The sequence below is a fragment of the Ipomoea triloba genome, chromosome 2 (genome assembly GCF_003576645.1).
Source record: "Ipomoea triloba cultivar NCNSP0323 chromosome 2, ASM357664v1".
Lineage (NCBI taxonomy): Eukaryota > Viridiplantae > Streptophyta > Magnoliopsida > Solanales > Convolvulaceae > Ipomoea > Ipomoea triloba.
This window is the reverse complement of record NC_044917.1, coordinates 17633061-17645952: the sequence shown is the minus strand read 5'-3', so window position 1 is coordinate 17645952 and position 12892 is coordinate 17633061. Positions and strand designations below refer to the sequence as shown.

Sequence of the window (12892 nt, the reverse complement as noted above, 5' to 3'; positions counted from 1 at the left end):
AATTTCTCCTCTATTAATATAAAGTTTACTCTTTTATATTCTTGCATTGTTTATATTGTTTCTATTTATGTTTATTATGGTAGAGTAGAGTAGTTGGGTGTGTGTGCCCTTGTTGATCTATGGATTGATGCTTACAATTTGATATTATGATCTTGGTATTGTGGGAGTATGATTGATGATTGTATGGACGATGTTGTTCAATCTTTGCTTCTATTTCCGGCCAGGATAGTTAGTGAACCGAGTGGAAGTGAGAGAGTGCGCGATAGCGGCCTCTCACGAGCCCAACTCATCTATATCTCCGCTCTTAATCCGAAAGGATGAGATCCGAGAGGAGTGGTAGGCAAGGTGTTCGATAAAATGCCTCAACCTAATGAGGATTGAGAGTCCAAGTGTGATGTCACTTGGTATTGATACCGTGACTCCCTAGATCAATCCCGAAACCCAATTCCAAGCTACCTACGATAATCAATCCTTTAGCTTAACTTTGGCATGCACCCCTTCCTTTTACCTTTTGTATTTTCTATCCCTTTTTACCTTCAAAACCAACCATGACCAACACCTCTCCCTTTGATTCTTGTAACTCTTACCTATCAACCTCTTAAATGCCAACATCAATTCGGTTCCCATTCGCCATCCTTGAGAGACACGACACTCGGGGAGTCTTGACTTTTCGTTTTATCACTTCACCTTCACTCCCACTATACACACAACATCAATATCTTAGCTAGACTGATCGGGATTAAAACAGATGAATTCTCGGTAGAAACTAATTTAAATCAAATAATTTTCGAAATCAAAAATTTATCCCAGTCTGAAATTCAAAATTGGGCTAGGTTCGGTACACCGCGAAATTTAGCGATGTAAGATCAAAATAAATTTTCGCTGCTTATGGGCTAATTTAATTAAATAGGAAATTCAAGAATAATAATATGGTGTCTAATAATCAATTTCCTAGGACTATCGGGTCCGAACACCAACTCCTAAAATTCTTACGGTTCTTGACCGGTACGTACGATCGCAGCTTATTAACAACTATTTTAACTAGCAAAAATTATTCTGAATATCTATGAATCATAACTTGAGCATGCCACTAAAATAAAATTTAAACTCCCCCTTTTTTTTTTTTGAAGAAAATATTTCGGGGTATTACATTCTACCCCCCTTAAAAGAGTTTCGCCCTCGAAACTAAGGTTAACCATACTTATTGATATAGAAGTTTCAATTTGGAAAGAGATAAAGGTTCTCTTTTACCTTGCTCAAACAGCATAGGGTATCGCGTTCTCATTTCATCTTCCAACTCCCATGTGGCTTCTTTCCCCAAATGGTTTGACCATAAAACTTTCACCAACTTTATGGACTTTCTGCGGGTCTCTCGGGTCTTAGTATCCAATACTTTCACTGGTTTTTCTTCATATGATAAGTTCTCATCCAAAGTCACCTCCTCAGGTTGGAGTATATGCGACGTATCATACACGTACTTCCTTAAATTGTGACACATGAAATACATTGTGTACTCGATCCATCACCGCAGGTAGTGCTAATCGGTATGCTACCTCTCCGATCCTGTCAAAGATTTCATACGGTCTTATATATCTCGGACTCAATTTTCCTTTCTTACCGAACCGCATTACTCCCTTCGTAGGAGATATTTTTAGCAATACCTTATCACCTTCTTGAAATTCCAGTAATTGCCTTCTTTGATCAGCATAAGACTTTGTCGGTCCTGAGCAACTTTCATCCTTCCTTGAATCAACTTGACCTTTTCTGTCATTTCTTGAAGACATTCGGGTCCTAATGTCATAGAATTAATCGAATCTTCCCAACACAGAGGGCTTCTACACTTTTGTCCATATAAAGCTTCATATGGTGCCATTTGTATACTTGCATGATAACTATTATTGTAAGAAAACTCGATTAGGTCTAAATGTTCCTCCCACGATCCTTGAAAGTCCAATACACAAGCCCTTAACATATCTTCCAAGGTTTGTATGGTCCTCTTAGTCTGCCCATCAGTCATAGGATGAAAAGCAGTACTAAGTTTCAACTTTGTTCCCATAGCTGCTTGCAAAGCTTGCCAAAATTGTGACAAGAATCGAGAGTCTCTATCAGAAACGATATCCTTGGGTATTCCATGATACTTAACCACCTTGTTCACATAAGCCTTTGCCAATTCAGTTATAGTCCAAGTTTCCTTCATGGCAATGAACCTTGCTGTCTTGGTAAGCCTGTCCACTATTACCCATATCTTATCTTTCCCTGACCTTGTTAATGGCAATCCCCCCACAAAATCCATAGAAATAGAGCCCCACTTCCACTAAGGAATCTCTAACGGTTGTAGTAAACCCTTTGGTTTACTCCTCTCTACTTTAACCTTCTGACAGTTTAAGCACTTGGCCACAAATTCAACTACGTCCTTTTTCATGCCTGACCACCAAAAGTTTTGTTTCAGATCTTTGTAAAGGTTGTCTCCTCCAGGGTGAACTGAATATGGGGTATAGTGACCTTCTTTCATTAGCTGATCCATTATCTTCTTACAACTTGTAGGTATAACCCATCTGCCTTGAAATCTAACACTCCCATCTGGGTGTAACTCAAATGAACCACACTTTCCATCAACCATTTTCTCCTTGAGTTTATTCACCCCATTGTCTTCTCCTTGTGCTTGTTTGATTTCTTCAAATAGGTTTGGGGTAACCGACAGGTAATATAATTTCATCTCTTGTTCCACTTGACTACCCATTCTTATTTCCAAATTGAGCCTTTGAAAGTCCTTGCATAATTGCTCGGGCAATACCCAAAGAGCGTGATTTGACTTCCGACTCAATGCATCTGCTACCTTGTTAGCTTTGCCTTCCTGGTATTGGATTTCCAAATCATAATCCTTGATCAACTCCAGCCATCTTCTTTGCCTCAAATTGAGATCTCTTTGAGTGAAGATGGACTTTAAACTCTTATGATCCGTAAAGATCTTACAAGTAACTCCATGGAGGTAGTTTCGCCAGATTTTGAGAGCAAATACCACAGCTGCTAGTTCTAGATCATGGGTTGGGTAGTTAGCTTCATGTGGTTTCAATTGACGAGATGCATAAGCTATTACCCTTCCATGTTGCATCAAGACACATCCCAGTCCTTTGTGAGACGCATCTGTGTATAGTTCATAGCCTTCCGTTCCAACAGGTAAGGTTAACACTGGGGCAGTTGTTAACTTCTTCTTGAGTTCCTGGAACGCATGTTCACACTCTTCACTCCAATGGTACCTGGTAGTCTTTTTGAGCAAATTTGTCAATGGTCTTGCTATCTTCGAGAAATCCTGGACAAATCTTCGGTAATAGCCCGCCAATCCTAAGAAACTTCGGACTTCCGTGACCGATTTGGGTGCTTCCCATTCCATTACAGCTTTTATCTTAGTTGGGTCCATTGTTATTCCTTCCTTGGTGATTATGTGACCAAGAAATGCTACTTCCTCCCTCCAAAATTCGCACTTAGACAGTTTCGCAAAAAGTTTCTTTTCCCTCAGCATTTGCAATACTGTCCTAAGATGTTCTTCGTGCTCCTCTGGTGTCTTTGAGTACACCAAGATGTCATCTATGAAGGCGACGACGAACTTATCCAGATATGGAAGGAAAATCCGATTCATTAGGTCCATAAAAGTCCCTGGTGCGTTGGTCACTCCGAACGGCATAACCGTGAATTCATAGTGCCTGTATCTTGTCCGAAACGCTGTTTTAGGAATATCCTCATTCGCGACTCGCACTTGGTGATACCCTGACCGTAAATCAATCTTTGAAAACACTCCAGCTCCCTTCAATTAATCAAACAGATCGTCGATCCTGGGCAATGGGTACTTGTTCTTCACTGTGACCCGATTGAGTTCTCTATAATCGATACACAGTCTCAGGCTCCCATCCTTCTTCTTTACAAACAGTACCCGTGCGCCCCAAGGTGACACACTTGGTCTGATGAATCCTTTTTCCAATAACTCTGCCAATTGAGCCTTCAATTCTTCCATCTCTTTTGGTGCCATTCGATAAGGAGCTTTTGAGATTGGCGCGGTTCCTGGTACGAGATCAATAGTGAATTCCACTTCCCTCTCCGGCGGCATTTCCGCGAGATCCTCTGCAAACACGTCGAGAAATTCACGCACTACTGCGATTTGATTGATCTCAGGTTCTTCTATCTCAGCATCCTACACCAAGTAGAGGTACACTTCACACCCCTGGTGAGCGTACTTCCTCAACTTCTGCATTGTCATCAACTTGGGCTCGGGTTGCCTCTCAATCCCTCGGTAGGATATTCTCTTCCCATTCGGTCCTCGTAGGACAACCTTTCGCTCATTACAAACGATTTGAGCCTTATACCTATCCAACCAGTCCATCCCGAGTACCACATCGATGCCCTCTAGCTCAAANCCCATTGTCTTCTCCTTGTGCTTGTTTGATTTCTTCAAATAGGTTTGGGGTAACCGACAGGTAATATAATTTCATCTCTTGTTCCACTTGACTACCCATTCTTATTTCCAAATTGAGCCTTTGAAAGTCCTTGCATAATTGCTCGGGCAATACCCAAAGAGCGTGATTTGACTTCCGACTCAATGCATCTGCTACCTTGTTAGCTTTGCCTTCCTGGTATTGGATTTCCAAATCATAATCCTTGATCAACTCCAGCCATCTTCTTTGCCTCAAATTGAGATCTCTTTGAGTGAAGATGGACTTTAAACTCTTATGATCCGTAAAGATCTTACAAGTAACTCCATGGAGGTAGTTTCGCCAGATTTTGAGAGCAAATACCACAGCTGCTAGTTCTAGATCATGGGTTGGGTAGTTAGCTTCATGTGGTTTCAATTGACGAGATGCATAAGCTATTACCCTTCCATGTTGCATCAAGACACATCCCAGTCCTTTGTGAGACGCATCTGTGTATAGTTCATAGCCTTCCGTTCCAACAGGTAAGGTTAACACTGGGGCAGTTGTTAACTTCTTCTTGAGTTCCTGGAACGCATGTTCACACTCTTCACTCCAATGGTACCTGGTAGTCTTTTTGAGCAAATTTGTCAATGGTCTTGCTATCTTCGAGAAATCCTGGACAAATCTTCGGTAATAGCCCGCCAATCCTAAGAAACTTCGGACTTCCGTGACCGATTTGGGTGCTTCCCATTCCATTACAGCTTTTATCTTAGTTGGGTCCATTGTTATTCCTTCCTTGGTGATTATGTGACCAAGAAATGCTACTTCCTCCCTCCAAAATTCGCACTTAGACAGTTTCGCAAAAAGTTTCTTTTCCCTCAGCATTTGCAATACTGTCCTAAGATGTTCTTCGTGCTCCTCTGGTGTCTTTGAGTACACCAAGATGTCATCTATGAAGGCGACGACGAACTTATCCAGATATGGAAGGAAAATCCGATTCATTAGGTCCATAAAAGTCCCTGGTGCGTTGGTCACTCCGAACGGCATAACCGTGAATTCATAGTGCCTGTATCTTGTCCGAAACGCTGTTTTAGGAATATCCTCATTCGCGACTCGCACTTGGTGATACCCTGACCGTAAATCAATCTTTGAAAACACTCCAGCTCCCTTCAATTAATCAAACAGATCGTCGATCCTGGGCAATGGGTACTTGTTCTTCACTGTGACCCGATTGAGTTCTCTATAATCGATACACAGTCTCAGGCTCCCATCCTTCTTCTTTACAAACAGTACCCGTGCGCCCCAAGGTGACACACTTGGTCTGATGAATCCTTTTTCCAATAACTCTGCCAATTGAGCCTTCAATTCTTCCATCTCTTTTGGTGCCATTCGATAAGGAGCTTTTGAGATTGGCGCGGTTCCTGGTACGAGATCAATAGTGAATTCCACTTCCCTCTCCGGCGGCATTTCCGCGAGATCCTCTGCAAACACGTCGAGAAATTCACGCACTACTGCGATTTGATTGATCTCAGGTTCTTCTATCTCAGCATCCTACACCAAGTAGAGGTACACTTCACACCCCTGGTGAGCGTACTTCCTCAACTTCTGCATTGTCATCAACTTGGGCTCGGGTTGCCTCTCAATCCCTCGGTAGGATATTCTCTTCCCATTCGGTCCTCGTAGGACAACCTTTCGCTCATTACAAACGATTTGAGCCTTATACCTATCCAACCAGTCCATCCCGAGTACCACATCGATGCCCTCTATATCCAACCAGTCCATCCCGAGTACCACATCGATGCCCTCTAGCTCAAAACGAATAAGATTTCCGGGACAATCGATGCCCTCTAGCTCAAAACGAATAAGATTTCCGGGACAATTGAATCCCGCAATTTCTATCGAAATGTTGTCATATCCATCCTTACAGGCTACCACCGTCCCCGAGGCAATTCTCACATTTAAGTCTAACTTACTAGTAGGCTATAACTTCAATCTATCCGCAAACGTAGATGATATAAAGGAATTGGTAACTCCCGTATCAAATAATACTGAACCAAACACCGAGTTTATAGGAAATGTACCGGTTACGACGTCGCCAGCCTAAGCCTGAGCGCTATTGACAACGTAGATTCATCCTTGGTTCCCTGTGCTGCTTTCTCCCATCGGTGACTTCCCTTTGTCGTTCGGACCTGTGGCAGCATTCGTTGGCCTCCCCCGGTTCACTTGTGGAGAATTAACTCCCCTGTTTCCTAACTCCGCAGGTTTCCGGCCGTTGTTCCCATTGAATCCTCCTCCTTGCCTGGTATTCTGCGAGGAGTTCCGGAGGTTTTCTACCCTGGTTTGGCACTCATAGAATTTTTGTCCTAAGAGGCCACACTTGTAGCACCTTATTCTCACCCCTTGGCAATTTTCTCCAGGATGGCTCTTTCCACATCTGCTGCAAGTAGATTGTTTTCCTTGGTCTATTCCTCCCCTCTTCTCTCCTTGCTTTGGTTAAAATTTCCCTTGGTTAGACTTCCGATCATCCACCTTGAATCTCTTCTGTTTATCATCAGCTTTTCTCTTGTTCCGACCGTAAACTTCATGTTGATCTAGGTACACTTGGTACTGATCCGATGCCCAATTATATGCCTCTTTGAGAGTGGAGCACATGAATGGTGCGATTGCCCTTCTCACGTCCCAATCCAGTCCTCGCACAAATCTCCTTGCTTTGCTTGCCTCGTCCGGCACAATATCCTGAGCAAACCTCATTAACTCCACGTACTGGTCATAGTAGACCTAAACAGTTTCTCCTTTCTACTTCAGTCGCAAGAATTCTTCGCACATGATTCCCTTGATTCGTTCCGTGTAAAATTGTCCTCTCAATTCCTCCTTGAATTCCTCCCATCCAAAGTCTGGGTTTTGCAGGAGTTCGGGTCCAGCCGCTGCCCACCAGTTATTTGCGGCTTTCGTCAAGTAGTAAACCGCAGAAGAGACTCGTTGATTCGCTGGGCAATTTACTGCGTCAAGCAGTTTATCGAATGTCCGTATCCATTCTTCCAAAATCACTGGGTCATCTTCCCCCGCATAATTCGGTGGGTGTCTACTTGCTATGGCTTTAGCAAAGTCGACCCGAGGGTGTCCTTGGTTTTGATTTTGAGCCTGCTGACCCATCATAAACTCAGCCATCTGTTCCATTGCCAATGCCATACGATCCATTGCCGTGGTGGCGTCGTCACGTCCCGCAGGTACGTTTCGTCTTGGCGGCATTTTCACTAAACGATCGTTTCGAGTTAGCTTCCGAAGTATAAAAGTTACTAAGAAGTTAGTTAACTAAACAGTTAGTATAGCAGCTTCTCAAGTTCACTCACAGCAATCATACGAAATGATTAACACATATAAGAATGCACAAGTATTAGTCAGAGTATTTAGCAACCAGAATCAAGAGATTCTGTAAAGTAGAAGTGGAATACCCCCTTTTTACGTTGCCTGGCCTCCGTTCCAGCTGTGCTCCGAAACTTATTGTAACCCCTCACCTATTCCGATAATTTTTGAGTTCGAGGAATAAATATTTTTATTTTAAGCTATAATATTTATGAAATGAACCCTGGTACTTTCAGAAAAATTTTTTTTTAAAATAGTTATTAATAAGTTACGATCTACGTACCAGGCACGAACCGTGAAAATTTTAGGGATACATATTTGGTTCGAATTTCCATAAGAAATGGATTATATCGCATAATGTGATTAATTATGAACATTCTACTTAGTTAAGATTGATACTAGATGAGTTATAAGGATGGAACTTATTACGAGCCTGCGAACCGCTAAATTTCGCGATGTGCTGAAAAATTCGTAATTTGGGTGATTAATATCGGGATTAATTTTAGGATAATTTTGGTATTAAGAATTTCCCGAATTAAGCTATTTTCCACCAAGAATTTATCTGATTTAATCCCTAACTGTCTAGAAAATCCATTCTTCAAAAATATCATAAATTAAAATAATGATTTCTTTTGGATAAGATCATGTTAACTTAGCCTCCAAGATTTTGTGAGTCTTCCCCCCTTGGCCGAAAATTATAAGGAGAGGAGAGAGAGTGTTTCTTCATCCCCATTGTTGATCTTCAAAGGAAACTCCATAGCCTAAAATCTTCAAGCTCTTTAACACCAAGTAAGTTATTTGGTTTAGTGAGTTAGAACTCTTTCTAAGATTTAATCATAAATTAAGAACTCTTGAGAATGTTATTATTATGATGAAATTGTTTAGGACCTTCGGTGGATTTTTGGGAATAAGGAACTTCAACGCTTGTTTCGGTTCTAAAGCTTCTAAAAAGGTAAGGAAATTCCTTAAGTTGGCTAGTCACTTGAAAATGGACAATTGTATAGGTATATGTATTATGGAGTTAGGAATTTAATATGAAAACTATGTGATTAAGTTTCAACTTCTTAGTCAATTTCTATGTAAAAATATGTGGTTGAGCTTTATATTACTCTTGATATGCATGACTTTAACGTATGCATGCATGTATATACTATAATTACGTCCATATAATTTATGTCAAGGAAAATGGTTAACAAAATAGGTGTTTTTACAATGTTTTGCTGTTCAGAAAGCTACTGCCGTGTGAGTGGACGCCCCAGTGGACGCGCGTCCACCGTGCGTCCACTAGTGTCCAGTTTTTCGAAGACACGCCGTAAGTGTGGACGCCCCAGTGGACGCGCGTCCACCGTGCGTCCACTAACGTCCAGTGATTTTCGGAAAATAAGAGAAGAAGCCGTAGGTGTGGATGCCAAGGTGGACGCGTGTCCACCATGCGTCCACAGGCGTCCAGAATGTTCTGTCCAGATTTTAATTTTCAGAAAATTTGGGTATGATTTCAAACTATGTTTAAATTGTTTTCCACGGTATTATTGTTGGTTAAATGTTTAAGTATGCTTGTGTCATAATACTCGAAGGCCTATGGGCAAATCAGCTTGATTTTGAATGAAACAAATGTTTTGAGATGTGGGAAGAAAATACTAATTATGTACAGGAAAGAAAGAATGTTTTGAAAATCTTAGTTTCTGGATATGTTGCAGAGATTTTGAGAAAGGGACCTATGGGAGGGCTTAATTGCCATGGCCCAGGGTTGGAACAAGGTGGGGACCTACGGGAGGGCTTAAATGCCATGGCCCGGGGTTGGAATAAGGTTGGACCTACGGGAGGGCTGGAGTGCCATGGCCCGAGGTTGGGATAAGGAGACCTATGGGAAGGTTGGAGAATGCCATAGCCCAAGGTTTAAAAAGGGGAATTGAGAAATGTTCATAAATGATGCCTCACGCATATCCAGGGGGAAACTAAGTAATTATAAAAACTATTGATATACTGAGCTGCGGTTCAGGTAATTAAAAGAATTAGAGCTGCGGTTCTAGTTGAAAAGGCTGAAATTCTTGAAATAGAAAGTTTATTTATTTGTCTAAAATATATGTATTTATAACTTGGAGTGATTAATATGTCCTTATATTTAATATGAAGGAAAAGTTTATGTGATCGCCCTTATATATATATGCTGTTATGCTATGCTATGATTTGTTTGGTTGCAGATAAATTGCCAAAGCATAGGTAAAAACTTTATAAGCTTTTATACTGCTACCATGTTTTAAAACCTTTGTCTACGCTTGAGTGGCAATGAATTTCCTTACTTAGCCGTCGTGCTAACTACACTTCATTGTGTTTCTTATCAGATGCTATCTAGCGTGGGCTCGTACAGCCCAGAGAACTCTAATAATTCATTAGAGTTCATGTTTCCCCTCCTTGACTATGAGGACTATACGCACTTTCTGACGGGTGATGACCCGTATGCTCCAGGCTACGCTCCAGATCCTCCGGCTCCAGTGTATGCTCCAGACCTTGTCTACGCCCCTGACCCAGTTGACGCCTTTGATCCGGTTCCCGCTCTTGACCCCGTGTCTGCTACTGACTATGCTTTTGTTTCTGATTTACTGACGGACCCTGTCATGCCTTTGTTCCCTAGTAGCCCGCTGACTTTCATTGATGCTGTTCAGGCGAGCTATGGTTTCTACCCTATTGAGATGATAGAGGAGAGTGACCCTCTAGAGTTTGTTGTGCGTTACCCTTATCCGTGGGACCCTAGTCTTCCGGAAGAGTGGGATGAGTGGATGATGGTGATTACCCCGTGTCCGGAAGAGTGGGATGAGTGGATGATGGTGATTACCCCGTGCAACTTCCTGTGGGATGAGTGGATGATGGTGATTACCCCGTGCAACTTCCTAGAGGATGAGTGGATGATGGTGATTACCCCGTGCAACTTCCTAGACCATATCACCTGGTTTACGGGAGAATGGCATCTTGTGTGGGGGACATTCTGTGGCTCGGTATATCATCTCCTTGAGTAGGTTGTGTGTCTGTTTCAAAGGAAATCAAACTCTTTTTGGTGTATATATTTTTGATAGCCATGATAGATACTAGATGGCTAGTGGGATCTAGTTTATCTTATGTTAACCCTGCTAAAACTTATGTAAATATTACCGGTTGACCTATATATATATATATGTATATAAAAATATATATATCTGTTGATGTTTATATATATTAGGAAGTGTATGTTCTGGTAAGTTTTAGTTGCGTGAACCAAATTCTTTTTAGCCTGTGCATTTAGAACGAATTCTATTAGGAATTGATAGACTTCATTCTAAGTGTGGCGGTAATTACTCCGGATGTACGGTATAGCCGAGCCGGGGTGTTACAAGTTGGTATCAGAGCCCTAGGTTAGAGCCACGTCGGGTCAGCTTAGGTTCGTTAAGATTAACCCAACCTTATTGTTAAGGAGCATAACTTCGGAGCAGGACTGGAACGGAAGCTGGGCGGCATAAAAATGCGGTATTTTACTTCTACTCTATAGAATCTTATGATTCTTATTGTTGAATAAGCATGAATAATATCTGTGATTTTCTACATGTGTTAATCCTTGCTTAGGATTATTATAAGTTGTTAGCATAATGTGTTGATTATCATTATGCTGTGATTGAAGCCCTTACTTAATGGGTAAGTTTAAGAAAATGTTAGGAAGTACAGTATAGAACTTGAGTAATATCTAAGTTGCTATACTAATTGTTTAACTAGTTAACTTTTAGAGAATCCTATGTAAAGACGCTAACTTGAAATTGTCATTCAGTGAGAATGCCACCGCGACGTAATATACCCGTTGGTAACGACGATAATATTTCGGCGATAGACCGCATGGCCCAAGCAATGGAGCGAATGGCTGAGTTCATGATGGCTCAGCAAGTTCAGAACCAGACTCAGGGACAGCCACGAGTCGATATCGCTAAGTCTATAGCAAACCGGCAACCGCCATACTACGCCGGGGAAAAAGACCCGGTGATCTTAGAAGAGTGGATTCGGACGTTTGACAAGTTACTTAACGCAGTGAATTGTCCTGCGAATCAGCGAGTGCCTTCTGCAGTGTACTACTTGACGAAAGCTGCTGACAACTGGTGGTCAACAGTTGGACCTGATCTACTACAAGACCCAGAGTTTGGCTGGGAAGAGTTCAAAGTGGAATTGAGGGGGCAATTTTATACCGAGCGCATAAAAGGGATTAAATGCGATGAGTTTCTTCGACTGAAACAGAAGGGAACAACAATTCAAGAATACCATGATCAATATGTGGAACTAATGCGTTTTGCTCAGGAAATTGTACCTGACGAGGCAAGCAAGGCAAGAAGGTTTGTTCGGGGATTGGACTGGAGCATAAGAGGAATGATCGCGCCGTTTATGTGCTCTACTTTGAAAGAAGCATATGATAGAGCCTCGGATCATTATCAGGTGTATCTGGATCAGCAGGAGGTTTACGGCCGAAGCAAAAGAAAGGCTGATAATAAACCACAGAGGTTCTCGGCAGTAAACAAGAAGGTGAATCTAGGAAGGATTGGGGTGATCACCAATAGGGTAAAACTAGAGATGATCCAAAAAGTAGCAAGGAGTGATCACCATAGACCACTCATCCCAATACTCCGAAGGATTGGGGTCCCACGGATAGGGATAGAAGACAACGAACTCTAGGGGATCACTCCCCTCTAACACCTCTATAGGGTAAAACCCGTGCCTAGCTTGGGCATGATCCAGAAAAGTCGGTTGCCAGTTGCGAACCGGAATGCCATAGGGTGTAGATGGATAAGCTGGGGGAGGGCTATACTGCGGAGAAGGAGGAGCAGGAGGATCAGGAGCGTAGCTAGGAACATAGGGGTCTTCGCCTATCAAAAACTGGGTGTAGTCATCATAGTCCATAGTCGGGAATGTAAACTCAGATGAGCTCCCTGAGCTCATCGGGCTCCAGGAGCCCACACTAGATGACATCTGTTAAATAAAAACACATTGAAGTGCAGTTACCGCGACAGCTAAGTAAGGGATCCATGGGTCACCCAAAATTAAATAAAGGTTTACAAAACAGGTATATTTAAACAAAACCTTTATTACCATTCTCCTCATTGACACTTAACCTACAA

At 42.0% G+C, this 12892-nt stretch overlaps 1 protein-coding gene across 1 annotated transcript; it reads left to right on the top strand.

Annotated features, from left to right (window-relative positions):
• The first annotated feature begins 11636 nt into the window (after positions 1–11636).
• On the top strand, positions 11637–12449 carry LOC116010848. Its single transcript, XM_031250347.1, has one exon. It carries the CDS (start codon positions 11637–11639, stop codon positions 12447–12449), a length of 813 nt encoding a protein of 270 aa, XP_031106207.1.
• The last annotated feature ends 443 nt before the right edge of the window (positions 12450–12892 follow it).